This window comes from Physeter macrocephalus, chromosome 16 (assembly GCF_002837175.3).
Source record: "Physeter macrocephalus isolate SW-GA chromosome 16, ASM283717v5, whole genome shotgun sequence".
Lineage (NCBI taxonomy): Eukaryota > Metazoa > Chordata > Mammalia > Artiodactyla > Physeteridae > Physeter > Physeter macrocephalus.
The window spans coordinates 57,105,537-57,132,646 of record NC_041229.1 but is presented as its reverse complement, the minus strand read 5'-3'; the positions used below and the strand labels follow the sequence as shown (position 1 = coordinate 57,132,646).

The window sequence follows — 27,110 nt, the reverse complement described above, 5'->3', positions numbered from 1 at the left end:
AAATGAGAGGCAGAATGTTAATAACAAGTAGGACTAGAACTTAGGTTCCCTGGTTGCTAGATGAGTGTTCTTTCCACAGTACTACAATGGATAATTATTGGAGATGTTTGAGAAAAACAGAGAGTATAGAATTGGCTGTAGACAATGGCAGTTGGTAAGGGAGAATGAACTCTTGAGTTTTTAAAGGCTTACCTTAGAATCTGGGGTAAAAGGAGCCAGTAAGGGAAAAATCACTAAATTAAATCTTAACAGATTTTGACCTTTCTTTTTTTTTTTTGTGGTACGCGGGCCTCTCACTGTCGTGGCCTCTCCTGTTGTGGAGCGGAGGCTCCGGACGCGCAGGCTCAGCGGCCATGGCTCACGGGCCTAGCCGCTCCGCGGCATGTGGGATCTTCCCGGATTGGGACACGAACCCGTGTCCCCTGCATTGGCAGGCGGACTCTCAACCACTGTGCCACCAGGGAAGCCCTGACCTTTCTTTACTAATGTTTTTTTCCCTTTAAAACATTTAATTTAAAACAACAAGGTCCTACTGTGTAACACAGGGAACGATATTCAATATCCTATAATAAACCATAATGGGAAAAGAATATGAAAAAGAATATGTATATATATGTACAACTGACTCACTTTGCTATACACCAGAAACTAACACAACATTGTAAATCAACTATCCTTCAGTTAAAAAAAAACTTTTATTTAATCATTATTTCTATTTTAATTTAATTTTTTGCAGATAAATATATGTAGAGAATAGATCCCTTGAAAATGTTTTAAGTGTTTTTACTAGAGCATATGTTAAAATATTTGTAGGATTAAGAGTTAGTGAGCTTATTTTCTTCCACGTCACTTATTGTTCTTTTTCTTCTTTTCCAGAATTTTATAGGAGTGAAGTGATTAAGAATTCCTTGGTAAGTTGGCTTTTTGACAGGTACATATAACTAAGCCTATAAGTACTATTTTAGAAAATGCTGAGACATAAAATAAGTTGAAGTTCAGTTTTGGTATTATGATAATTCTACAGTTAAATCTTCTGCTCAGTTATTGCTTAAATCTTCATTGATTTGTTCATTCTTGTATCTCTAGTGCTTAAAGCATGCCTGGCACAAAGTAGGTGCTTGATAAATATTTGCTGAGTGAAATGATATTTTTTCTGTTAAAAACTTGTGTTTTTTTTTAACTCATTCTATAATTTTGTCACTTCTATTACTATTGAGGTTTTTAAAAAATAATTAATTAATTTTAGTTTTGGCTGTGTTGGGTCTTCGTTGCTGCGCGTGGGCTTTCTCTAGTTGCGGTGAGCGGGGGCTACTCTTCGTTGCGGTGTGTGGGCTTCTCATCGCGGTAGCTTCTCTTTGTTGCGGAGCATGGGCTCTAGGCGCCTGGGCTTCAGTAGTTGTGGCACACGAGCTCAGTAGTTGTGGCTCGTGGGCTCTAGAGGGCAGGCTCAGTAGTTGTGGTGCACGGGCTTAGTTGTTCTGCAGCATGTGGGATCTTCCCGGACCAGGGCTTGGACCCGTGTCCCCTGCATTGGCAGGCGGATTCTTAACCACTGTGCCACCAGGGAAGTCCCCTGTCGAGGTTTTTGACTGTTTGACTTACCAAACATCATAATAAATGATACCTTTGTATGTAGTTCTTAAGAATTTTATGTCTAGGGCCATCGCATAGGCTCCTTCCACTTGTTTTTTGGCGATAGCATTGCTCAGTTAGAAAGTTGGAAATGTCCTACTTTTGATAATGGGTACACTAGATATTTGCATAAATGGCTTAATTTATTCGGCCATGTTGATAAAAAGAAGAGCTTTTTGGTGCTGATAATATCCTTTTAACAGTCCAAGACCATCCTGGATTTGGCCCCTGTCCACCTTTTCAACCTCATCTGCTAACAGTTTTCCTCACTCATTGTGTTCCAGGCTTACCTCATTTTTCCAGTGCTTCAAACATGCCAAACTTGTCTTGTTCCTTATGCCGCAGCACCTGTTTCCCCACTTCTTCACTTGGCTGAATACACCTTTGAAGTCTGAGCTATGTCACTTCAGCCAGGCCTTCTATGACTATTCTATCTAAAGGAGTTCCCTTTCCACTCTTTTTTACATCACCCTGTTTTGTTTTTTTTTAGAGCATTTGTCACTGTTGGAAACTCTTGTCCATTTATCTGTCTCTCTCCCACCTACAAGAACGCAAGTTTCATGAGAGCAGGAACCTTGCCAGTCTTGTTCTCTTCTGAAACCCTAGAATCTAGAATATGGTAGATGCTCAGTGAATATTTGTTAGATGAATAAATGGATATCAGTGATGTGTTATATTTACAGAATCCTTTTACATATGTTGTCTCATTTTGATCCTTAGAACAACTTGTAAGGTAGAGGGGGTAGATCTTAAGAAACTGACATCCAGAGAGACTCTGTGATTTTTGCAGAGTCACACAACTGGTGGACCAGAACCCCAGGTCCAGACCTTCCATCTTCAAGTCTCTACTACTCTTTCCTCTTCATCAAGCTGTCTTCACCACCCAGCTTGCGGGATCTTAGTTACCCCACCAGGGATTGAACCCGCGCCCTCAGCAGTGAAAGTGTAGTGTCCTAACTACCGGACCACCAGGGAATTCCCTATATAGGATTTTTTGTTTCAATTTAAATCAAGAGATACATTTTAAATGGCAGACTGAGCACATGTAGTGCCAACAGTGGGCCTAGCTCTAAAGAACTGATACTAAGAACAACTATTTTTAAGGTTGTGCATTTAGAGACAGTGACACCTGATGACTGCCACCTGGTGGTCAAAGAGTGTAGGACCTTATTCATTTTAACATTTCTAAAGTCAGAATTTATCTTACACTGGAAGAAAAATGCTTGTTAGAATTGATGCTAAATTGGAATACGTTAGATGGTAATAAATATAATGGAGTAAAATACAGCAGTATAATGGAGTATCTGGCAGGGGTGGTTGCTGAATTTCTGTGGCAGTCACATAGAAGATCTCATCTGAGCAGACACCTGAAAAAAGGGAGGGAACATACTGTGTATCTAAGTGGGGAAGACTGTTTCAGGCCAAGAATCAGGAAAGTATGAAGGTAGGAGTGTACTTGAGGTTTTTAAGGAATGGCTAAGAAGTTAGTATGGCTGGAGTGGAGTGAGTGGTTTGAGATTTTGCTCAGCAAGCATGACAAAGACAGGGGTAAGGGAATTGAGGATCAGGGCAGCAGAGGAAATGACCTGGAGAGACAGCAGGTGATAGTCAAGGGGTGGGTGGCATGAGGATGAGATTTTGGGAGGTAACACAAAATTGGAAGCATCTAGTGGACAAAGACCCCCAACTTACTTATTTTTCTATTTTCCAATGTCCCTAGCACAGTGAAGTCCAGTAAGTATCTACTGTAGTAACTGGAATAATCCACCATTGATAGGCTGGATGGTAGAGATGTGACTCCAAATTATATGCCAGAGTCCTGATTTCTTCTCAGATATATTTAGCATAGAACGATTAATCGTGAATGTATAATTCGACTTTTTTATCTCTGGCTTCAGCTAACCGTACCCTCCAAACCATTTGTTAACTTTTGGGAACTTTTTTTTTTTTTTTGGTTCCGGGGGAAGTTAGATCCTTAATATTATCGAAGGGCCATTGGTTAATTTAAACTAAAATAATTGAAGCAATAAGAATGGAAGTAACTAAATTCTCTCTATTAGATTTTGTACATATGCAAAAAAGTAGAGGTGAATTGTGTAATGAACCCACATGCACCATCTTTAACAATTATAAAGTTAGTTATTAGTTTTGTTTTTTTTTTTACGAAAAAGGAGTTTTAACTTTTATTAGAAAATTAAAAATCTCGAGGTGGGAGGAAGAAGTGATAGCTAGTTTGTATGTGTTTTGAAATATCTCTGTATGTGTGTTTCTTTAATAAACAATTAACTACTCACGTGTGATTCAGGTAGTTTATTGGATGCATTGTATATGTTGTTTCTCATCCTGATAGCAGTGCTACAAGGTAAGAGATAGTCCTGTTTTATAGTTAAGGAAACCAGGGTTCAGAGAGGTTGAGGAATTTACTGTAGGTCGCAAAGCTGGTGGTGACTGGTAGAACCGATGTTTGAGAGCTCGAGAGCTCTGCTCTTTCACAGCACTGTGCTGCCTCCATTACATCAGTGATGGGCCTTATAATTCAATAAACAAAGTTCTAGAGCAGCGGTCCCCAACCTTTTTGGCACCAGAGAACAGCTTCTTGGAAGATAGTTTTTCCATGGACTGGGGCGTGGGGGTGGAGGGATGGTTTTGGGATGATTCACGTGCATTACATTTATTGTGTACTTTATTTCTGTTATTATTACATTGTAATATATGACAAAATAATTATACAAGTCACCATAATGCAGAATCAGTGGGAGCCCTAAGCTTGTCTTCCTGCAACTAGATGGTCCCATCCAGGGGTGATGGGAGACAGTGACACCAAATGTTGCTTATGTGTGTTGCTTATGTCCAGTCTACTCTGTAAGATGCAGCTTAATTGTCATTTGCCACTCACTGACAGGGTTTTGATATGAGTCTGCAGGCAGTTGATTTATTATGGTCTCTGTGCAGTCAGACCTCTCTGCTAATGATAATCTGTATTTGCAGACACTCCCCAGTGCTAGCATCACTACCTCAGCTCCCCCTCCGATCATCAGGCATTAGATTCTCATAAGGAGTGTGCAGCCTAGATCCCTCGCATGCGCAGTTCACAGTAGGGTTTGCGTTCCTATGAGAATCTAATGCCACTGCTGATCTGACAGGAGCCGGGGCTCAGGCAGTAATGTGAGCAATGAGGAGCGGCTATAAATATAGATGAAGCTTCACTTGCTTGCCCGCTGCTCATCTCCTGCTGTGTGGCCTGGTTCCTAACAGGCCACGGACTAGCACCAGTCTATGGCCTGGGGGTTGGAGAGCATGTATTTTTAGGGAAAGCATGTGACAGAGTTATCAGAACCAAAACTTCTGTTGGAATTGTGACTGCCTGAGATATTTTTAAATCTTTGGGAAAAAAGTGAACAATATAAATACTTTTTATGAGTTACTGGCCTGAGAGATTCTCAAACAAGTATATGTTCTAGTTGAATTGTGACTGAATGAATTAACATTTCATCTGTGTGTATGTGTGTGTGTGTGTGTGTGTGTGTGAGAGAGAGAGAGAGAGAGAGAGAGAGAGAGGGAGAGAGGGAGGGAGGGAGAGGGAGTTGGCTCCTCTTGCTTATATAGCCATCTTATCTTACCGTAATTGTGTTAAACTTCATCATCATTTTCTAACCTCTGTCTGGTCAATTACATGATTTGGAGAGAGTCTAAGATAATTGACACATGCAATTATAGGACCAGGGAAGAACAGGATTCTATGGAAACATGTAGGAGCATCATTTATCTCAGTTTGAGGAGGGTGATTAGGAAAGGTTTCTAACAATAAGTAATTTCTAAGTTAGACATGAAGGATGAATAAAGGTGAATGAGAGAGGGGGAAAAGAGTTTATTGGGCTGAGGAATAACTACTACTTATAAATTTAGTATGCAATTCCTGAGAGTTATCTTGTATGGTTTGGGAAAATTGGAACAGCTTTTATGAATTCTTAGTCATGTTTCTTGTGACCATACATTTGCTATTGAGTGATAAAAATAGTGATAACTTGTTTGTGTTTTGAAAATTTTCTATATATGTTTCTTTAATAAATAAGAGGTATCAATTGAGCAGTGTTTTAGAGAAATTGCCCAGGGAATAAATTATAATTTTAGATTCTCCTGGAGGTAAACTTTTCAAAGCTATAAATATCCTAATATTCTGCCACTGTACTTTCAGTGAATAAGATATAGGTCCCTAAATGATGTTAGTATACTTGAATAATTTGTTCCATCTAGAAAATGGGCTGATATGTATAAGTTAAGTATAAATAAAAGTCACCTGGATTAAAAAAATTTTTTTTATTATTATTTTTTAAAAATTTTATTTATTTATTTAATTTTTGGCTGTGTTGGGTCTTCGTTGCTGTGTGCAGGCTTTTTCTAGTTGCGGTGAGCAGACTTCTCATTGTGGTGGCTTCTCTTGATGTGGAGCATGGGCTCTAGGCATGAGGGCTTCAGTAGTTGTGGCACGTGGGCTCAGTAGTTGTGGCACGTGGGCTCAGTAGTTGTGGCTTGCGGGCTCTAGAGCACAGGCTCAGTAGTTGTGGCGCATGGGCTTAGTTGCTCCATGGCATGTGGGATCTTCCCAGACCAGGGCTTGAACCTGTGTCCCCTGCATTGGCAGGCGGATTCTTAACCACTGCACCACCAGGGAGGTCCCATGGATTTTTATAATAACATTATCGGGCAGTAGAGTCTTTGAATGTGTGGCAGACTGTATCTGTATCTGAAAGGACCAGGTCAGGAATGATTGCTCATTGTCTGGCAGCTATTTTATAAAAGCATAAAGGAAGGTCATTGTAATGAGAGGATTGACAATAGGCTCTACTGTATTAACGTTGTATTGGTTTAGAACAGTTACCCAGGCCATGTATTCAACCACAAGAAGCAACTTCAAAAGAACTGCTTCCCTTCCAAAGGCTTTTAATTAGTTTTAGAATGAAGTATTTAAGAATAACTAATATAATAACTGCCCCCCAAATCATCCCACCCCTTATGCAATATGTCCCTTCAGATATATTCACCAGGTCTTTCTTTTTTTCCACTTTGGAAAGAGGTGGTTATTTCATGCTTTTTCTGCTGAGAATTTGAAATTATACTCATACATATTTTAGAGCACATATACTGATACTTTTGTCGAGAGGTGATCTTACACATAGGAGAGTAAGTGGCTGTCTTTTCAGGTGGTTGTAATCTTCCAACTCCTGCTCTTTAGGCTTTAGGGCCTGAAATGACATCGTGAAGAGATGTCTTTGTTTTACCTCTGTAGGTGTCTCTTTGTAAGATGCTGTATTTTTTCCATTATTGGGTCTTTAAAAATTTTTGTTTTATTACTTTGTATTGAGATATAGCACATATTACAGTAAAGGGCACAAATAATAGCCTGATGACTTTTCAAAGGGAACGGATCATTTAACCAGATCAAGAAGCAGAACATTATCTTGTGTTCTCCCTCTAGTTACTACCTCCTCCCAAAGAGCACCACTCTCTTGACCATAGATTAGTTCTGCTTGTTATTGAACTTTTGTATGGCATATGCTTTTTTCCTTAGCATATTTGTGAGATTCATACACATTATTCATTAGTTCTATGTGTACCTGTCCTTTGGTGAATATGTGTATGTATTTCTGTTAGGTATATCCTTAGGAGTGGAATTAAGTGCCGGATCATAGGTTATTTTCAGCTTTAGTAGATACTACTAAATAGTTTTTCAAAGTGTTTGTGCCAGTTACATCCCTATCAGCAGTGTGAGGTTTTTAGTTGCTCCACATTCTTGTCCAAACTTTGTATTATCTGTTTTGAAATTTTAGCCATTCTGGTGGGATAGTGGTATTGTATTATGATTTTAATTTACATTTCCTCATATACTATTCTAATTGATCACCTTTTCCAGTGTTTACTGGCCATTTAGGTATTTAAAAAAAAAAAAAAACTTTTGGCCACATTGTGCAGCATGCGAGGTCTTAGTTTCCTGGACCAGGGATTGAACCTGTGTCCCCTGCAGTGGAAGCACAGAGTCTTAACCACTGGACCGCCAGGGAAGTCCCTACATATTCTTTTTTTTTAATTTATATTTTTATTTTTATGAAGTGTCTGTTCTGGAGAAACATGCCAATTAAGAATAAACAAATTCTGTGCAAGGATTTGACTTTTTAAAAAGTAAGTTTATGGGATGTATTCAGTCTAATTTGATAGTTTACATAGTCCTTTTTTCATGCTTCCTGTGTTTGATTATCTAAGGATTTGTGCAGTTGGTTTGTTGAATTCTCCTCTACCCTGTTGTTTCACTCATGCTCTGTGAGTATATAGCATTTTTGTGATCCCAGTTCAATGTGGAGAGGGACTTGTAAACATGAGTATGGCCTGGGTCTGGGCTTTGAATTATGTTCTTATCTCCCTTTAAGACTGCCAAAACCAAAACGTCAAGTTTATATAGGTCGGCAAATGCCTTTAAGAGAATAGCCCTCTAGATTTACACTTTGGGTTCTAGCTTTCCTTTTCGGCTTGGAAAATCTTTGGTGATGATGGTGGTTATTATTATTTAAAAAATATTTTAGCCAGCATTTTTAATTGTTTTCAGTGGGATGATTGTCTAGCCTGCCATTATCAGAAATGGATGGTTCCCTTCCATTCATTCCTTGGGCCATGTGTTAAATCTAGTCTTGCTGTTTCATAGTTTCATAAAACATGTCATCATGTTTTACCCAAAATATTATCTTTCCTTATTGCCTGTATTTTTCAATAAATTTTTCTAAGAATAACTTTGGCTTCTTAAAATAATTAAGACTACCTTCAAAGAAATATTTGCTATTATCAAATATTTCAGTGTGTATTTCCTACAAACAAGGACAGTCTCTTACATAATCACATTAAAATGATTAAAACCAGGAAAGTGTAATATTGACACAATACAGTTATTAACCACAGTCCTTCATCCTCCACCCCAGCTTAATTGAAGTATAGTTGACAAAAATTGTATATATTAAGGTGTACAATGTGATGTTGTGGTATATGTATATGTTGTAAAATGATTAACCAAAATTAAGCTAATTAACATACCTATCACCTCATGTAGTTACTGTTTTTTCTTTTTTTTTTTTTGGTAATGCGAACACATTACTCTCTTAGGAAATTTCAAGTATACAATGCGGTATTATTAACTATAGTCACCATGTTGTCATTAGATTTCCAGAATGATTTCATTTTGCACACCTGCAACTTTGTACGTTTTGGCCAACATCTCCCCGTTTCTCCCAACTTCAACCCCTGGCAACCACCATTACACACCCTGTTTCTATGAGTTTGACTTTTTTAGAAGATTTCACATGTAAGTGATATTATGCAGTATTTGACTTTCTTTTTATGGCTTACTCCACTTATCATTACTATGCTTCAGGTTCATCCATGCTGTTGCAAATGGCAGGATTTCCTTTTTTAAGGCTGAATAATATTCCATACATATATTTGCTACATTTTCTTTATTCAGTCGTCTGTTGATGGACACTTAGGTTGTATCTATATCTTGACTATTATGAATAATGCTGCAGTGAACATGGGAGTGCTTCTATCTCTAAGACACTATTTTATTTCCTTTGGATATCTACCCAGAAGAAGGATTACTAGATCATATGGTAGTTCTAGTTTAAATTTTTTTGTTACCTCCATACTGTTTTCCAACTGGTTGTACCAATTTACATTTTCCACCAATGAATTCCTATTCCTTATTCAGATATTGTCAACTCTCCAGGACTCAATTCAGAATCACTCTGTCTTTAGTTGTCATGTTGCTTTATTCTTCAGTCTGGACGGTTCTTTAGCCTTTTTGGGGGTGTTTTTGACTTAAGCATTTAAAACCATACAGACCAGTTATTTCATAGACTGTCTTTCAATTTGATTGACTGATGTTTCCTCATGATTAGATTCAGGTTATGCATTTTCGGCAGGAAAACTATAGCTGTAATACTGTATTCTTTTCAGTGCTTTGGCTTAGAAGGCATCTGTTGTTGGTTTGTCCCAATATTGATGTTAACTTTTGTCCGTTGATTAAGGTAGTGCCTGTCAGGTTTCTCCACTGTGAAGTTATAATTTTTCCATTTATAATTAATAAGTGATTTGTTAGGGAGAAACTTTGAGACTTTATATATCCTGCTTCTTATCATGTTTGTTTACCAGTTTTAGCATCCATTGGCAATTTTCTCATTCCCATCTTTCAGACTTTTATATTTATTAATTAGCATTCTGTCTTTATTTCCCATTTAATTAATTATTAATTAATTATTAATCTATATCATTATGGATTCAAAGATTCTTATTTTATTCAATGGGTTATAATCCATTACTGTTATTATTTATTTTGTTGCTTAAATTATCCCACATTGGGTTAGTGAAAGCCCTGTGAATTGATTCCTCTTTCCTTTTGATATGTCCACATCATTCTTTGAGTACTTACTTACATTCTGGCACGAGATGTTCCAGACTCATTTTGTACTCTTCCTGCCACAGCCCTGGAATCAGTCTTCTCCCCAAGGAACGCTTGGTTCCTTTTAGTGAGAATGCTAAAGAGACAGCAAGATCTGAGCATGCTCATTGTTACTAGTGTGCTCATTACTTCTAGACTTTTTAAGGGACTGAGCTAGGAAATACACACACACACACACACACACACACACACACACACACACACACACACACCCTATATCTATTGCTCTATCTATCTATCTGTGTATTGATCTATCTTTTAAAAACCACGCATTCATACCAACATCTCCATTTTCAATCCAACTGAACTCTCAGTTCATTTGTAACTCCATTCTCCGACAGTGAAAAACCTGGCTTCCACTGTCCTCAACATCTTTACTCATGCTTAGAATACACAGAAAGTGGCTTTAGAATTGCTAATCCTTACCACTGTAAGAAGCAGACCTATACATTAGAGTTCAATGTTTATTTACAGTTTTTTTTCCCTGAAGTTAAAGTCATATACAATGAAATGCACAGATTTTAACTATGTAATTTGCTGAGCTTTGATAAGTGCATACAATACCTGTCAAGATATGTACATTTCCTATCATTTCAGAAAGTTCCCTTGTGCCCAAGCCCTCCCCCCACAAGAGGAAATCATTTTTCACCACAGATTTGTTTTGCTTCTTTTAGAACCTCATATAAATGGAATCATCATACAGTATGTATTTTTTTTTTCATATTCTATTTTACATTCTTGCCTTGCCTTTTCAGCTGTACTTCTTTGCATTGATTTTTTAATCATTGCTTTAGGGATTACTGTATGGACTCTTAACTACTTCATGTATAACAGGAGAACCTGGCAACAGTGTAGTTCCAGTTGTCCACCTTGTCTCATTGGTGTTATTACTTTGATATTTGTGAACCTATACATATGTTATAAAACCCTTTATACAGTTATAGCTTTTGCTTTAAAAGCCATATATGATATAAATAAAATAAGAAAACATGGTCTTTTATATTTACTCCATGTTTACCATTGCCCGTGCTTTTTATTCCTTCTTAAAGATCCAGGTTTCTATCTGGTGTCATTTCTCCTCAGCCTGAAGAACTTCCTTTAGCATTTTTTGTAGTACAGGTCTGCCTGGTTATTCCTAGACCTTAATGTTTATCTTCTTCTTTTTTTTTGCGTTGTGCGGGCCTCTCACTGCTGTGGCCTGTCCCGCTGCGGAGCACAGGCTCAGGACGCGCAGGCTCAGCGGCCATGGCCCATGGGCCCAGCCACTCCGCGGCATGTGGGATCCTCCCGGACTGGGGCACGAACCCATGTCCCCTGCATCGGCAGGCGGACTGTCAACCACTGCGCCACCAGGGAAGCCCCTATCTTCATTTTTAAATGAAACTCTACCCCTATCTAGCAGGATTGCTAAAACAATTATGGTGGGATAGAGACTGGGGGTCATGTAAGAATGGAGTTCTGTTGATCTTAGGTTGAAATTCTTGGATGGTGTGGAATCAGAATAAAGCTGATTGCACGATGTGTTTATTGTGTTATTATCATGCTATTTATTGATAATCTTTTGGTGTCCTCAGACATCCATTTTGGTTAATTGGACATTGATTCACTCATTCAACAAATATATATTTTTTAATTAATTAATTAATTTATGGCTGTGTTGGGTCTCTGTTGCTGCGCGCAGGCTTTCTCTAGTTGTGGCGAGCAGGGGCTACTCTTCGTTGTGGTGCGCAGCCTTCTTATTGCGGTGGCTTCTCTTGTTGCAGAGCACGGGCTCTACGTGCGCGGGCTTCAGTAGTTGCGGAGTGTGGGCTCAGTAGTTGTGGCTCACGGGCTCTAGAGCACAGGCTCAGTAGTTGTGGCACACGGGCTTAGTTGCTCCGTGGCATGTGGGATCTTCCCGGACCAGGGCTCAAGCCTGTGTCCCCTGCATTAGCAGGCAGATTCTTAACCACTGAGCCAGTAGCAGCAAATATTTATTGAGCACATAGCAGGTACTTTTCAAACTTTGGGGATCTTGTGGTAAACAAATCAGGCAATGTTCCTATCAGAGCTTTTATTTTAATGCAAGGAAATCAGACAATAAAAATATACAAGTGAAATACATACAAGTGAAAAGATAGATCAGACGTAAGTGCCATGAAACTGGAAGTCATGTTCCCACTCCTGAAATGTCAACAGCCAAACCCACAAAAACACATAAATCAATATATCCTCTAAAACAAAAACACTGCCCTAGTCTGTCCCCGCTTTGGTCAGGAAGAAAAACTGCCACAAAGCAAAGACTAGTTACCCTTATATGAGGACCTTTTGATTTACTGATTTGTGTAATATGAAAATTGATAATTTAATGAGATTGATGATCCTTACATTCAGCAATGAAAGCCCTAACATTTAGTGTAAGGGAAGTAAATGAAAGTAAGTAATCGATGCATTGTAGTTCACGTCTCTTGATAATATTAAAGCCCCTTAACTTTTTCACTTTTCAGAGAATGTTTCAACTATCTGGATAATCCTCTTAATGAAAAACAAAGTTCTTTCAGAGCATAAAGTTGACCATGCCATTCTTAACCTTAAAACCTTTCAGTGGCCCCACGTCTTGTACACAGTAAAGTACCACCTCCTTGGCAAGGAGTCTCGTGTTGGTCTCTCCAGCTCTGCGTCCTGCCGCTCTTGTGTTGTGCGCTCCAGCAGTTGTCTTAGTTCCCTGACCACACTGTGCTATTTCACACCTCTGAGCCCTTGTTTATTATTTTCCCTTTGCCTGCAATTCCTTATTTTAATCTGGTGAACTACTGTTTGTCCTATAAAAGGCAAGTTTCATAGCCTGTGTGCTGCCTTTCCCCTGTTCCTTCCAAGTTTATTATTCCCTCCTGTGCTACTTTGTAACCTTTTGCATATTGTACTTTTCATGAAACAATGTAATTATTTAAAGAGAGGTTTGAATTCAGCAACAAGTTGGAGGTACTTTGAGGGCATTGTTTATAAGTTGCTTCTTAATAATTGTGTATTGTGTTGAATAAATAAATGAATTACCATAGGAAGCCATGTTAATGAGATTAGAATATATGCTCCTTCTATTGACTATAATAAATAAGTAGAGAAATTAAAAAGTACCGATATCACCCTTTTTATGTTAATTGGAATGTCATCTTCACTTAAGTTTGCAATTTAATATATTTATGAGTTCTTCTGGTTAAAGAACAAAATGACGTACAACCTAACTGAAATAACTGTAAACCGTAAACATTCAGGGTCTTCCTAAAGCATGTTTTCATTTCCATCAACAGAATCCAACATGGCGGAGTCTTGATTTTGGAATAATGCCGGACCATCTCGATACATCTGTGTCTTGTTTCGTGGTGAAGATTTGGGGTGGAAAGGAGGACATCTACCAGCTGTTGATTGAATGGAAAGTCTGTTTGGATGGGCTGAAATATTTGGGTCAGCAGGTAATTTTTAGACAGCAGTTTCAAGTAGTTGTCTTCTCTAAATAAACAGTCTAGCTTTTTCTGTTGAATCTTCTGATTCTACGTTTCCTATTATAAAGAGAGACCCTTTATGATTGTTGACTTACTTACAGAAATTTGAGTCATTGCCAGGTTTAAAAAATGACTGAAAAAATTTATGAAGAACTGCCTTAAGCTGATAATTTAAGAGGATATTTTGGGGGGGGCAGGTAGAAAAGAATATGCTTTCTCATAGCACTCTGCTTGTTCTGTCCTATTGGATGTTTCCCCTAGAATCTGAAAATTAAGTTGAAAATAAGCACCTCTCTTATGACCAGTAGAGTGGGGTTATTCCAAGAATAAGAAGAGCTACTGTTCATTGAGCACAGGGATGACAAATGCCTGGCTCATATACTGCTACCCATTCCCCATGACTGATGTAGCTAACTCATCGTAGCACCCTTCTAGCTGAGCTCAGAAGTAGCTCCATAATCCTTTCTAACACAGTGTTCCAGGATGCAACTAGAAATATATCAGAATTGCATATGAAATGAAACCTGTTTGCCATTCCCAGACATAAGTAATTACAGTTAATGTTTATAGTGACCTTGTGAAAGTTGATATTATTGCCCATAGTTTCCTGATGGGAATATTGTGCCTCAGAGAATTTAAGAAACTATCAAGATCACACTGCTAGGTGGAGCTGGGATTTCAATTAGGCCTGACTTAAAAATTCATTCTCTTTCTGCTGTACCACACTGGTATATACGTGTAGTCCTTGGTAACCACTCAGCCCACATTGGAATAAATGCCATTTCTATTTTGTGATACCTGTGGGACTACTGATAAAGGTAACCCTAAAATGTTAGTTATATCTACAAGCATCATGTTTTTTACTATTTATTCAGTATATACTTTCTGGTATGTTTCTTTTAGAGAAACAATTCTACATTTTTCTTTTTCAGATTAAAAAAAAAGCAAAACAGCTCTTCCCTTATTTTACATACTATATTTTATTTTGTGTTCTTTTATAGTGACCAGAACAATGCATGCAATTAATATTTTGCTTAACTAAATTCTAACCTGCTACAAATTCTGTTTTATTTTTATTTTTTTTTCTTTTGTTTTAGGACTGGTCTTAATTAAAACTCATAAAGTAACGACTTGTGGCTTAGGGTCTTTCTCCTCTCTTTTAGTACCAAATGCGTGTTGCCTTTAGCCTGGCTAACCAGTCCTGCCCTGAAGCACATACTCTTTCTATCTTGCTACATGCCAGAGTTGGCTCTCGGTATAGATTATGATATTAAGCACTTGTTTACGTTGTGTGGGGGTGGGGCTTCTTAACATTAGAGTTGCAGGGCTATAGGCTTGTAGGGGAGGGTTTTTTTTTGGCCAGAGAAGATGGCCTTCATCATGCTTTTCAGTTCACACATTCCTTAGGTGGTTGTCTTCTTAAAATACTCAGCTGTGCTTATGTCTAACTTACCCTAATTTCAGAGAGTTAGCATTCAGGTGTCTTCTTACAAAATTGGTTATGTTGGTGTGGCAGAGAACAAGAGAAAGAGAAAACATTTTTCTAAGCCAACTAGACACTTCATATCCTTGTAGAAAGTCACTTATGAAAATAGGTATAACAAGTAGCAGGCTACTAGAAAATCAGATATAACAGAATTACAAATTTTTAGAGGAAAGCAAGGCTAAGATGTGTTAGGTTAACAGCCAGAATCACTGAGGTTCATTGATTGGTCATCTGCTTTCTAGCAGGCATTGTTCTTAGTGTTAAGGATCCAGAGGTGAGTCAGATAAGGTTCTTAGATGTGGTAAACTGATGATCGATGAATACCTGCAAAGAGAGCTATGGGAGTATGTTTAAGAGGTATGTAGACAAACCTGGATAGAGTCAGGGAATGGATGACTTTTGAATGAAATTTTTTTACAAGTTAGGGTTTTTTGAGTTATAATTTACATACAATAAAATTTACCCTTTTAATGTATACAGTTCAATGAGTTTGACAAATGTATGAGGTAAGTAACCATCACTACAATGAATAATGCTGCTGTGAATGTTTAAATATAGGTCTTTGTGTTGATGTAAGTTGTCATTTCTCTTGAATAAATACCCAGTATTGGAATTTCTAGTTCTAATGGTAAGTGCTATGTTGAAATTTATAAGAAACTGTGAAACTCTTTTTTCAGAGTGACTGTCATTCTGCCTTCCCATCAGCAATGTATGATAGTTCCTTATCTTTGTAAGGGCTTATTATTGTCAGTCTTTTTAATTTTCACTATTCTGATAAAGTGGTATCTCATACTGATTTTAATTTCAATTTTCCTAATGATGAAATGATGTTGTGCATTTAAAAAATCTGTTTATTTGCCATCAATCCCCCTACCTTCTTTTTTTGTGAAATGTTCATTCAGATCTTTTGCCCATTTTTTATTTGCTTGATTGATTTGTCATTATTGTGAGTTGTAAAATTTCTTTAGGTGTTCTGTATGAGTTAGTCCTTTATGAGATATATATTTTCCAAATATTTTCTGCTAATCTGTGGCTTGTCTTTTCATTTTTTTTAAGTGTCATACTTTTTGTTTCTTAGATCTAAGACGTCTCTGCCTAACCCAAGGTTACAAAGGTTTTCTTTTATAAAGTTCTAGAAGTTTTATAACTTTAAGTTTTAGTTTTACATTTATGTCTGTGATCCATTTTGAATTAACTTTTATATAAAGAGCAAGATTCATTGTTTTGTAGGTGGATGAACATTTGTTCCTGTATTCTTTGTTGTAGAGGCTGTTATTTCTCCATTGAATTACCGTGTCTTTGTTGAAAATCAGTTGTTGAAAATCATTTATGTTGATCTATTTCTGGACCCTCTGTTCTGTTTCATTGATCTACATTTCTGTCCTTATGCCAGTACCACCTTGTCTTGATTACTGTAGTTTTATACAGTCTTGAATTCAGGTAATATGAATCCTCCAACTTTGTTCTATTCTCAAAAATCTTTCTGGCCTTTCTAGATCTTTTGCCTTTACATATACACTTCAGAATTAGTTTGTCAGTTTCTACAAAAATCCTGCTGTGATTTTGATACGTGTTGAATCTAAGATAATTTGGGGAGATTTGACAACATAGTGTTGAGTGTTTCAATCTACGGACACGATATAATCTTTCCATTTGTGAAAATCATCTTTGATTTCACTCATAGTTTTCAGCATACAGATCTTACACATATTTTGTTAGATTTGTACCATGGATTCCATGTTTGTTGATGCTAATTTAAATGGTATTCCTTTTTAAAATATTCCTGTTTCCAATTTTTGTTCCTTGCATATAGAAACATTTCTGTTTTGAGCTTGTATTCTGTGACCTTGCTAATAAATTCACTTATTAGATCCAGTAGACTTTTCTATTGTGGATTCATTTTGTAGATTGACAGGTAGGCAATCATGTTGTTTGTGAACAGAGAAGGTTTACTTTCTTCCTTTCTAATGTTTATGTCTTTTTAGTTTTGTTTCTTATTTCACTGGTTGAGACTGTTGAGGTACAATGTTGGATAGAAATAAGTAGAGTAGGCATCTTTGTTTTGTTGCTATTCTTGAAGGAAAGCAGTCTTTCACTATTAAGAATTAATACTGGAACTGCACCTCAGATGGGACTTGAACCCACAACCTTCCAACTGAGACTGCACAACTCATCTCGGGACTTAATGAAGCTCAGGTTCCTTATGTCTTGATGCAGAAGGAATTCAGCCAGAGGCAAAGTGATTGGTAAGAAGTAGATTTATTAATACAGGATGCTTGTGAAGGATACAAGTGGGAAGGCAAGAGGGCTCTGCCCCGAGAACTAAGTGGGCTACATTTTTATAATCAAAGGAAAAGTGGGGATGGAGAGAAGACTACCTTCTTCCTCTTCCTTTGTAAAGGCGTTGCAGGAAAATGAGGCACAAGAGGGTGGTCATGTCCCAGGTCTCGGGTGAGTTCCTGGGACAGTCCTTGGCTTCATTCCGGAAAGAATTCAAGAGGGAGCCATAGTAAGTGAAAGCAGGTTTATTTAGAGTGATACGCATTCCATAGGTAGAATGCGGTCTGTCTCAAAAGGTGAGAGCATCTCTGAAATATGGGGTGGTTTTTATGGGCTGGGTAATTCCATAGGCTAATGAGTGGGAGGGTTCTTCCAACCATTTTGGAGAAGGGGCAGAGATTTCCAGGAATTGGGCCACCGCCCACTTTTCGCCCTTTTATGGTCAGCCTTGGAACTGTCATGGCACCTGTGGGTGTGTCATTTGGCATGCTTATGTATTACAGTGAGCGTATAATGAGGCTCAAGGTCTCCTGGAAGTCGAACCTTCTGCCATCTTGGGCCTAGTTGGTGCTAACCAGTTTTTGTTGTATTCAGTTTTCCTCAAAGGCTGTGTCATTACTTTTTGTTTGTTTGTTCTGTTTGTTTGGTGGCATCTTGTGGCTTGCAGGATCTTAGTTCCCTGAACAGGGATTGAACCTGGGCCACAGCAGTGAAAGCGCCAAGTCCTAACCATTGGACTGCCAGGGAATTCCCAAGACTGTCATTATTTTAAAGGTTGTGCCCTACTCCCTTCCCTCCTGTCTCACTATTAGCCATAAAATTTTAAGACACTTTGTTAGGTTGAGGAAGTTTCCTTTCATTTGTAGTGAATTCGATTTGCTAATAGTTTGTTAAGACTTCTTTCACCTATGTCCGTGAAGGTTATTAGTCTGTACTTTTCTTGCAATGTCCTTGTGTGGTTTAGTATCGGAGTAATGCTGGCTTCATAAAATGGATTGGGAAGTGTTACTATTCTTATATTTTCTGGAGGAATTTGTCTAGAATTGTTATTATTTATTCCACGGATGTTTGACAGAATTCTTCAGTGAAGCCATCTGGTTGTTAAGATTTCTTTGTGAGAAAATTTAAAAATATGACTTCAATTACTTTATTAGCTATGGGGCTGTTTAGGTTATCTGTGAATTCCTAAGTGAGCTTTGATACTTTGTCTTCCAAAGAATTTGTCAATTTCACGTACGATTTCAAATTTATTTGTATAAAATTTCCCACAGGGACTTCCCTGGTGGTCCAGTGGTTAAGACTCTGTGCTTCCATTGTAGGGGGCATGGTTTCCATCCCTGTTTGGGGAACTAAGATCCCACATGCTGCAAGGTGTGGCCAAAAAATTAAAAAAAAATTCCCACAATATTACCATATCCCTTTAAAGTATGTAGGATATATAATGATCCTTTCCTATTTCATTCTTGCTGTTGGTAATTTCTGTCTTCTCCCTTTTTCTCTTGATTACTCTGAATAGAGATTTATCATTTTTATCAGCTTTTCAAAGATCTAGTGTTTGGTTTTGCAGTACTGTGTTTTATAAGAAATATATATATTTGATGCACAGTTCTTGGCTCACTTCTCCTAGAACTCTTGGAATTTCCTACGTGTTGAGAGTGATAAAGGTGTCTTTTGTTATGTTAATGAGGTGACTTTTGAAAAGCACCTAAGGGTGGGGGCTGGTTGCCCACGGAGCAACCACGTGTTAAGAGGATTAGAGGATTGGAACTTTCAGTCCCACAGTCTGACCTCTTGGGAGAGGAGAGGGATTGGAGGTTGAATCAATTGCCAATGGTCAATGATTTAATCAATCATGCCTGTGTAATAAAGCCTCCATAAAAACTCCAAAGGATGGGGTTCTGAGAGCTTGTGAGTTGGTGAACACATAGAGATTGGGCAGTATGGTGCACTTTGAGAGGGCATAGAAGCTTTGTGCCCTTTCCCCATACCTTGCCCTATGCAGCTCTTCTGTTTGGCTGTTCCCTGAGTTACATTCTTAATAAACTGGTGATCAGTAAGTAAAATATTTCTCTGAGTTCTGCGAGCCACGCTAGCAAATTAGTCGAACCTGAGGACTAGGTTGTGGGAACCTCTGATATACAGCCAGTTGGTCAGAAGTGCAGGTAACAACCTGTACTTGGGATTGACATTCTAAATTGGAACCTCTAATCTGTAGCCAGTTAATTAGAAGCACAGATAACAAAAATCTGGGTTTTTGACTGGCCTTCCATGTGTGGGGGTCAGTCTTGTAGGACTGAACCCTTAACCTGTGGAATCTGATGCAGGCCTGAGAGCAGGACACCCTGCTGGTGTCCAAGAATTGCTTATTGTTGGTGTGGTAACTACCCACCCACCCCATTGAAATTGGGTCGCAGATCACCAAGAGATTTCATTGATTATTGTTATTTTTTTTCAATTTCATTGATTTCTGCTTTTTTCCTTTTAAAAAAAAATTTATTTATTTGGCTGCGCCAGGTCTTAGTTGCAGCATGTGGGATCTAATTCCCTGACCAGGGATCAAACCTGGGCCTCCTGCATTGGGAGCGCAGAGTCTTAACCACTGAAGCATGAGGAAAGTCCCTCATTGGTTTCTGCTTTTACTCTTATTATTTTCTTCCTTTTGACTGCTTTGGGTTTAATCTGCTCTAATTTGCTAGTTTCTTAAAGTAGGATTCCTGGATTACTGATCTGAGACTTCTCTTTTCTAAAGTAAGCATTTAATAATTTTTCCTCTAAGCATTGCTTTAGCCGTGACCCACAATTTTGATACTGCATTTTCGTTTTTCTTCAATTTGAAATATTTCCTAATTTCTCTTTTATTTCTTCTTGACCAAAGGGTTATTGAGAGGTATGTTGTTTAATTTTCAAACATTTGTGGAGTTTTCAGATATCCTTCTTTTGTTGATTTCTACTTTAATTCTGTCGTGTTTAGAGAAAATCGTATTATTTTAATCCTTTTAACCTTTTTGAGATTTATTTTATGGTCTGTCTTGGTAAGTGTTTCATGTACATGTCATGTGTATTTTGCTGTCATTTGAATGGACAGAGTGATGATGCAGCTTGTCCACAGTAGCTGGAGCTACAACTACAAGCCAATTTCCTGAATAGCCTTTAGAGACAAGAGAGTTAATTAGGAAGTTTTCCCCAGAAGTCATGAACTAAAGTTGGTTTTGACTTGAATTTTGACAATGAAGAAGCAGAGGAGTTTGAAAATAGCTCTATTCAAGGTGAGAATTTGGAGAATTTGTTGATAATGCTTATATGGGGCACTTGTGGTGCCAGAAGTTCTTGTGTTTAGTTTAAGTGTTTAGAACTTTGTATTAATACCAACAGCGATTGTATACTCTTTCAGTGTTTGGGTATCTTTTTACATTCATACAATCATTTTACATGCACCCAGTGACTTTGGGCCTTTTGAAGGTCATGCGAGCAAGTATTATTTTCCTGTCAGTATTTAACTGAGAAAACAGAAGCTCAGAGAAATTAAGTAACTTGTTAAAGGTCACACAGTGATTGGTGGATTTAGGCTATTATTTGTACCATTGCTTAGACTATATTTATTATTCATTTCACTAACTTTGATTATCTGTCTTTAAAAAGTGTGCCTTTTTTCATAGAGGGATCAAAATACAAGATTGTGGCTGAATTAAAAGGCTCTATATTCTGTAGTCTCCGTATTAAGATTCTGACACATTTTGGGGTCAGTAATCTATAATTAATGGTAAAGGATAGTAAGTAGTATGGAGTATCATGCAGCCTGTTTTGTTAATTTTCTTTATTAGTCCGGAACAAAGGGCTCTATGGTTGACTGATTCTGACGTTTTCCCTCAGTATTGTTTGTGCCTAACTTCCAAAAGTACTTTCATATCCAGTGATAATTGGATTCATTTCATCTGTATGACACCACTATAAGATAGAACAAGGAGTGTTTCTGCTTTTGGCTGATGAGGGATTTAAAACATGGCGTATTAACATTGATTAGCGATTATATGTTGAGTAGAGTAGAGGCACTAGGGCTATAAAGTCAGAGTTCCTTATGAAGCACTCGAAGGTTGGAATTAGAACTCAGATCACTTGAATTTTTTTTTTTTAAGCCCAGTATCTTTTCAAGTCCTAGAACCATGTTGTCTCATATTTTTCAACAAATTAATTTAATGCCCATCTTTATGAGGCTTATGTTTTGAAAACTTTACCTTCATGTTAGATTCACTCCTGCCCATAATCTCACCCCACCCTTTCTTTAATGGCATGTATTTTTCTGATTTTAAAAGTGATCCATGTACTTTGTGGACAATTTGGAAAATTTTGAAAAGCACAGAGAGGAGAATAAAAAATTATGTGTAATCCTTCTGCCCAGCTGCAACCATTGTTAACGTTTTGATGCATATGATTTTATTTAATCTTTTTTCTCCCAAGGTATATATGTGTATAAAATATTCTGTTTGTAAAATTTTGAGTTTCTTCTAATCTTAAAACTGATTTCATAGTGCTTTCTCTTTTTCTCTCATAAAATGAAACACTTCTTGAAATTGGTTTATAGTTTTCATTATAAGTTTATTATTGCAGGCCCATCTTTTGGTATTGTATTCAGTTAAGTAAATGATGTAGGTAAACAGGGAGCATGTGATTAATTTTGCTTTGGTAATAGATGTAGCAGGTATGGAAGTCAGATAAATGTTTACAGGAATTTTCTACTGCTGTCTTTGACCTTTTTATCTCTAGCTAGAAAGAAGAGATGAAATATTCTCTTCTGGTAATCCCCCACTTGAACCCTCACATTAATCCTTCACTGCAGAAGGAATTAAAATTTTTTTAGCCACAATTCTTTCCGATCAAGTAACTAAATCTGTTTTTATAGACTTTATACTATTTTGAATTTTTAAAAAAATCTTAGTTCTTCGATTTTAAAAATTTGAATTCTCCCACCTTTTAGGTGAAGTTTAATTCGAGGTTGGCACTGACTGAAGCTCGAATCAGTTGCATTTGAAAGAGAGTAGTAGACAGAAAATAATTAGTAGACTTTTAAAGACTTTGAGGATTGGATATTATCTTTAAACTGTCTTTTTGAAAATAGAAAATAATATTAATCTTTTATATTTTTTCTAGGGCTTCATGTTTTTTAAAGCACTCTAATAGACTAACTGGGCTGTGTTTTCTTTGAGATCAGAGAATGTATAGTGTGCCTCTGAATCCCCTATACTTAAGGAATATGCTTTCTGTAACAACCTCAAGAAGTGTTTGTGAAAAATGTGTGTGAATGGTGGTACCTGTGATCTCATGTGATGATTTTGTGAGGACTTTGACTAAAGCAGGAAACTCTAAATTGATCACCTGGTCTTATGATAAGTGTTTTGTTTTCTGCTGGCTTGTTAGACGTAGCCAACCTATTTTTCAACATTGAAGTAGGTCCTGTCATTTTCTAGTCACATTAAAACTTGATTGGAATGAGATGAACTAATAATGTGTTTTCCTCCTCTCTTAGATTCATGCCCGCAACCAAAATGAAATAATTTTTGGGCTGAATGATGGCTATTATGGTGCTCCATTTGAACATAAGGTAAGGGGATTTGCATAACACTGTGAGTTTTGTTTAGTGCAGGTGTGCTTTGATGTATCAGGTAAAAGCTCTGTGTAAATAGAATCATGTTTTAAGTATCATTATAAGTTTGTTGTTTAGTATGGCTTAGAGTGAATGCTTAAAGTGAAAACTCATTTTGTAACCACATCAACACATCTTTTCTAAATCCAGATTATATTAATTTTCCTAAGAGAAAATCTCATGTAGCTGTTTTCTACATAATTCTTTAGAGGTTAAAGAAGAATAATGAATTTTAATTAAGTGTAATACAATTTTATTAAATGTTTCAGAAATCTTTTACAACTTTGAATAAATTTAAGAAACCTGAGGCAAGTTATGTTGTAGTCATTTATAGTATAGTCTGTGCTGTCTCTATATCTAAAGGTGATTAGAGAAAGGAGAGGTATTTAACAAGTACCAGCTATCTGTGGCACCATGCCAGGTGATTCATGTTCTTTATCCCTAATACTAGCCATAAACCAATGAGGTGAGTTTTCTACATTATTTCCTCTTAGTGATCATGTTGTTTTCTAATTCTTGGTTGTCTGAAATGCTATTGCTAGATTGCTTCATTCATTCAACAGCTATTTACTGAGCACCTGCTGTACATCAGCTACTGTGCTCTAAGTGCTAAGGGTACAATGGTGAGCAAACAGATTTTTTTCCCCCTGCTGTCATGGAGTGTATGAGGGAGACAAGCACTGAGAAGGTAACCTGATAGATAACTATATAAACACAATGTTGGTGGGTGCTATAAAAGCATGTGATGAGGATCTTACCTACTCTAGTGGCTCAAGAAAGTTCTTCGGGGACTTGACTTTTAAGGTTACAATCCAGAGGATGAATAGAAATGAACAATGTGGAGGGATGGAAGCTGAACAGAGAGAGCATTCCGGGTAGAGGAGGGTAACATGTTGGAAGGCCATGAAATGCTAGGGGAAGTGATGAGTTTTTGGGACTGAAGGAAAGTCTGGTGATAAGGGAGAAGGATACCAGAGGAGTCTGGAGAGGTAGGCAGGGACCACATAACACAGAACCTTTTGAAAGGTTTTATCCTAAGAGCAGTAGAGTGTGTTGAAGGATTTTTAGCATGGCAGAGATATAATTAGATTTGTGTTTTAATAATTTCACTCTGGCTGCTTTAAGGACTGATTGTAGAAGAGGCAAGAATATATGTGGGAAGACAGTAAGAAGGATCTTACAGTACAGCGGGTAAGAGATTTGATACTTTGGAACAGGTTTATGGTAGAATAGCAGATAGATTTAGGAAAGTTTTAGGAGGTAAAATCAGTAGGACTTGGTGATGGTTTGAATTTAGGGTGTAGGGAAAAGGAAGGTGTTAAAGGATGACTTTCGGGTTTCTGGCTTAGATGAAGTAACCAGATGGATGAAGGTGCCAGGCAATGAGAGAACTAAGGACACTGGAGGAAGACAGGTTTGTTGGAGGCAGGTCGTGAGTGAGTTGAGATTTGATCACATGGGCTTTGAGATACCTTCAAGATATCCATGTGTAAAGTAGGCATTTGGATTAGATGAGTCTGGAGTTCAGAGGAGAGAAGTAGGTTAGAGATTTAAATATAGAGATATAATAATGGCAAATAGTTATTGAAGTCATGAGTTCAGATAAGATAGACCAGTGACAAGCTGTACAGTGAGAAAAAAGGGGCTTAATAGCAGGGGGCCTGTGAGGATCTCCAACTTTTAGAGGCCAAATATGGGAGGAGGCTTTGGAAAAGGTGGCTGAGAAGGAATGGTGAGAGATAGATGAGGAAAAGAGAGTGAAGTCTCTTGTGGAATCTCAGAGGCTAAAGAAAGAGAGGTTTTTGTTTTGGTTTGGTTTTTGGTTTTTAAGGAGAGGGTGGTCAAAAAAGATGAAGACTGAAAAAGGCCCATTCAGTTTGGCAAAATGCAAGCTATTCTAGGTGACTTCATCAAAACTCAGTTGAAGCTCTGTTAAGCTTTCTTTCTTTATTTTAAAACCCTCATCTTCTAAGTTCCTATAGTATATCAACACCCTGTGTACACCTTTGACATAGGTTTTACCACTTTACAGCTCTTTCTTCCTTTCTGGTCTGTAAGCTTCTTAAGGACAGATTTCCATATGTAATTTTGAATTCCTAGTACCTATCATAGTCCTTGAGACATGGTATTTGCTTAGTAGAAATGTTTTATTTAATGGGAGAATTGTGGGAACTGCCACTGCTGTTGTTTGTAATGTCCCATTTATAGGGTTAGCCATCCTGAGTCTGTTGAAGGATTAAGTTCCTCCTGTAACAGGTAACCAACTCACCATCTAGCACAACGTCTGACATATAGTAATAATATTAATAGTTAACATCTGTTGAATGTATTATGTATCAAACAATGTTTTAAGAGCTTTATATCTATTACTGTATGTAATCTCCCTAAGAATTTTGTAGCCAGAGGCTAATAGTAGTTGAGATTTTGGGTAGGTCAATAACTAATAACCCATTCTTCTTCTCCTGAATTTGGAACAAGTTTAGAAATAAGACAGGTGATAAATGGAGATCAGAATGTTGGCGTTATTACTGATAAAACTAATTGGCAAATGTGGCTTAAATTCTGCAACTGAAAGAGCTGGTATATAGTACTTTCTCCCAAAATGAATCCCCATACCACCAAGTAACAAAACAAGCAAAACTGCTTTCTTCCCCTTACAGGGACAGATCCTGACCCTCCAAGACAAAAGCAGAATTTATGTGTACCTTACACAGGCTGTTCCTGAATGGGAGGGAACCTGGAAAGAACTAAGGCGGTCATGTTCAGTTTCATCTCCCAAACTCAGCAGTCAAGCTCCTGCCTATTCTGGGCAGGAGTGAGTGAAGGACACAGAAAAACTAGACTTTTTTTTTTTTTTTTTTCTTTATAACCTTCTTTCCTGGGAAATGGAGTGGAAAGTTTTTCTCCTATGTGGAAGCATGGGAGTGCAGAGTAAGTGTTTCTCCCTAACAATAATAATAATGTCTAATGTTTAGTGAGCACTTATGTGCCAGGCATTATTCTAAGTGCTTTATGTATTTTACCTCATTTAAACCCTACAATTGTCCTTTTATAGAAGAGGATGCTGGCACAGAGAACTTAAGTAACTTTCCTAAGATTACACAACTACTAAGTAGCAGAGCTGGGATTCAAGGCCAGATGATCAATAAATGTTTACTGAATAAATGTTTTGTAATAAGTGGTACATTTTATTCTATAGTCCTTCAGTTAATAAGTTTTGTAAATTTATAAGGCATGCTTATCTTGCCCTGTACTAGCTTTTTAAAAAAAATTAATTTACTTTTGGCTGCATTGGGTCCTCATTGCTGCGCGCGGGCTTTCTCTGGTTGCGGTGAGCGGCCGCTACTCTTCGTTGTGGTGCATGGGCTTCTCACTGCAGTGGCTTCTCGTTGCAGAGCATGGGCTCTAGGAGCACGGGCTTCAGTAGATGTGGCACCTGGGCTCAGTAGTTGTGGCTCGTGGGCTCTAGAGCACAGGCTCAGTAGTTGTGGCGCACGGGCTTAGTTGCTCTGCGGCCTGTGGAGTCTCTCCAGACCAGGGCTTGAACCCGTGTCCCCTGCATTGGCAGGCGGATTCTTAACCACTGCACCACCAGGGAAGTACCCCTGTACCAGCTTTCAAATGAACACCTGACATATAGGTTGAATCTCCTTAAAAAGTTTTTTTTTCTTTCTTTCTTTCTTTTTCAAGAAAGCCATAAGCAGGGTTTCCAGTCAAGAAGATATTGTAAGTGCACACTGTGAGACCCTCTGCTGAACCAAACAAAAAATAGCAATTGACGAAATCAGAGAAGTTTAAAGAGGCATACCTTGCTAAAACAAACAAAGAGCAAGATAATAAACATCTCTGGAATAGAAATGGAATAGAAATGCAAAGACATGGGCAGAAGCCTTGGGCGTTGGCTGAAAGATGTGCTCCTCTGGGCAAAATGAACACTAAATGAGCATAAAAGCTGACATAGGGCTCTCACTATTACAAAAGGAGACTGAAAAAAGATATCTTAGAGAAACCACCAATCTTTAAGGATAATTTTAAAAGGGAAAAAATCTTAAAAGCTAGCAAAGAGAAAGGAAATATTACCTACGAATTAGACGGACA

General features: G+C 37.7%; 1 protein-coding gene across 1 annotated transcript in view; it reads left to right on the top strand.

Moving 5' to 3' along the window:
• The window catches only part of UVRAG (UV radiation resistance associated), a 379,149-nt gene that overhangs the window by 79,991 nt on the left and 272,048 nt on the right, over positions 1 to 27,110 (top strand). The window contains 3 exon segments of the mRNA XM_055091530.1: positions 877 to 911; positions 13,417 to 13,578; positions 22,896 to 22,970. Of these exon segments, the coding sequence (XP_054947505.1) occupies positions 877 to 911; positions 13,417 to 13,578; positions 22,896 to 22,970 (272 nt within the window).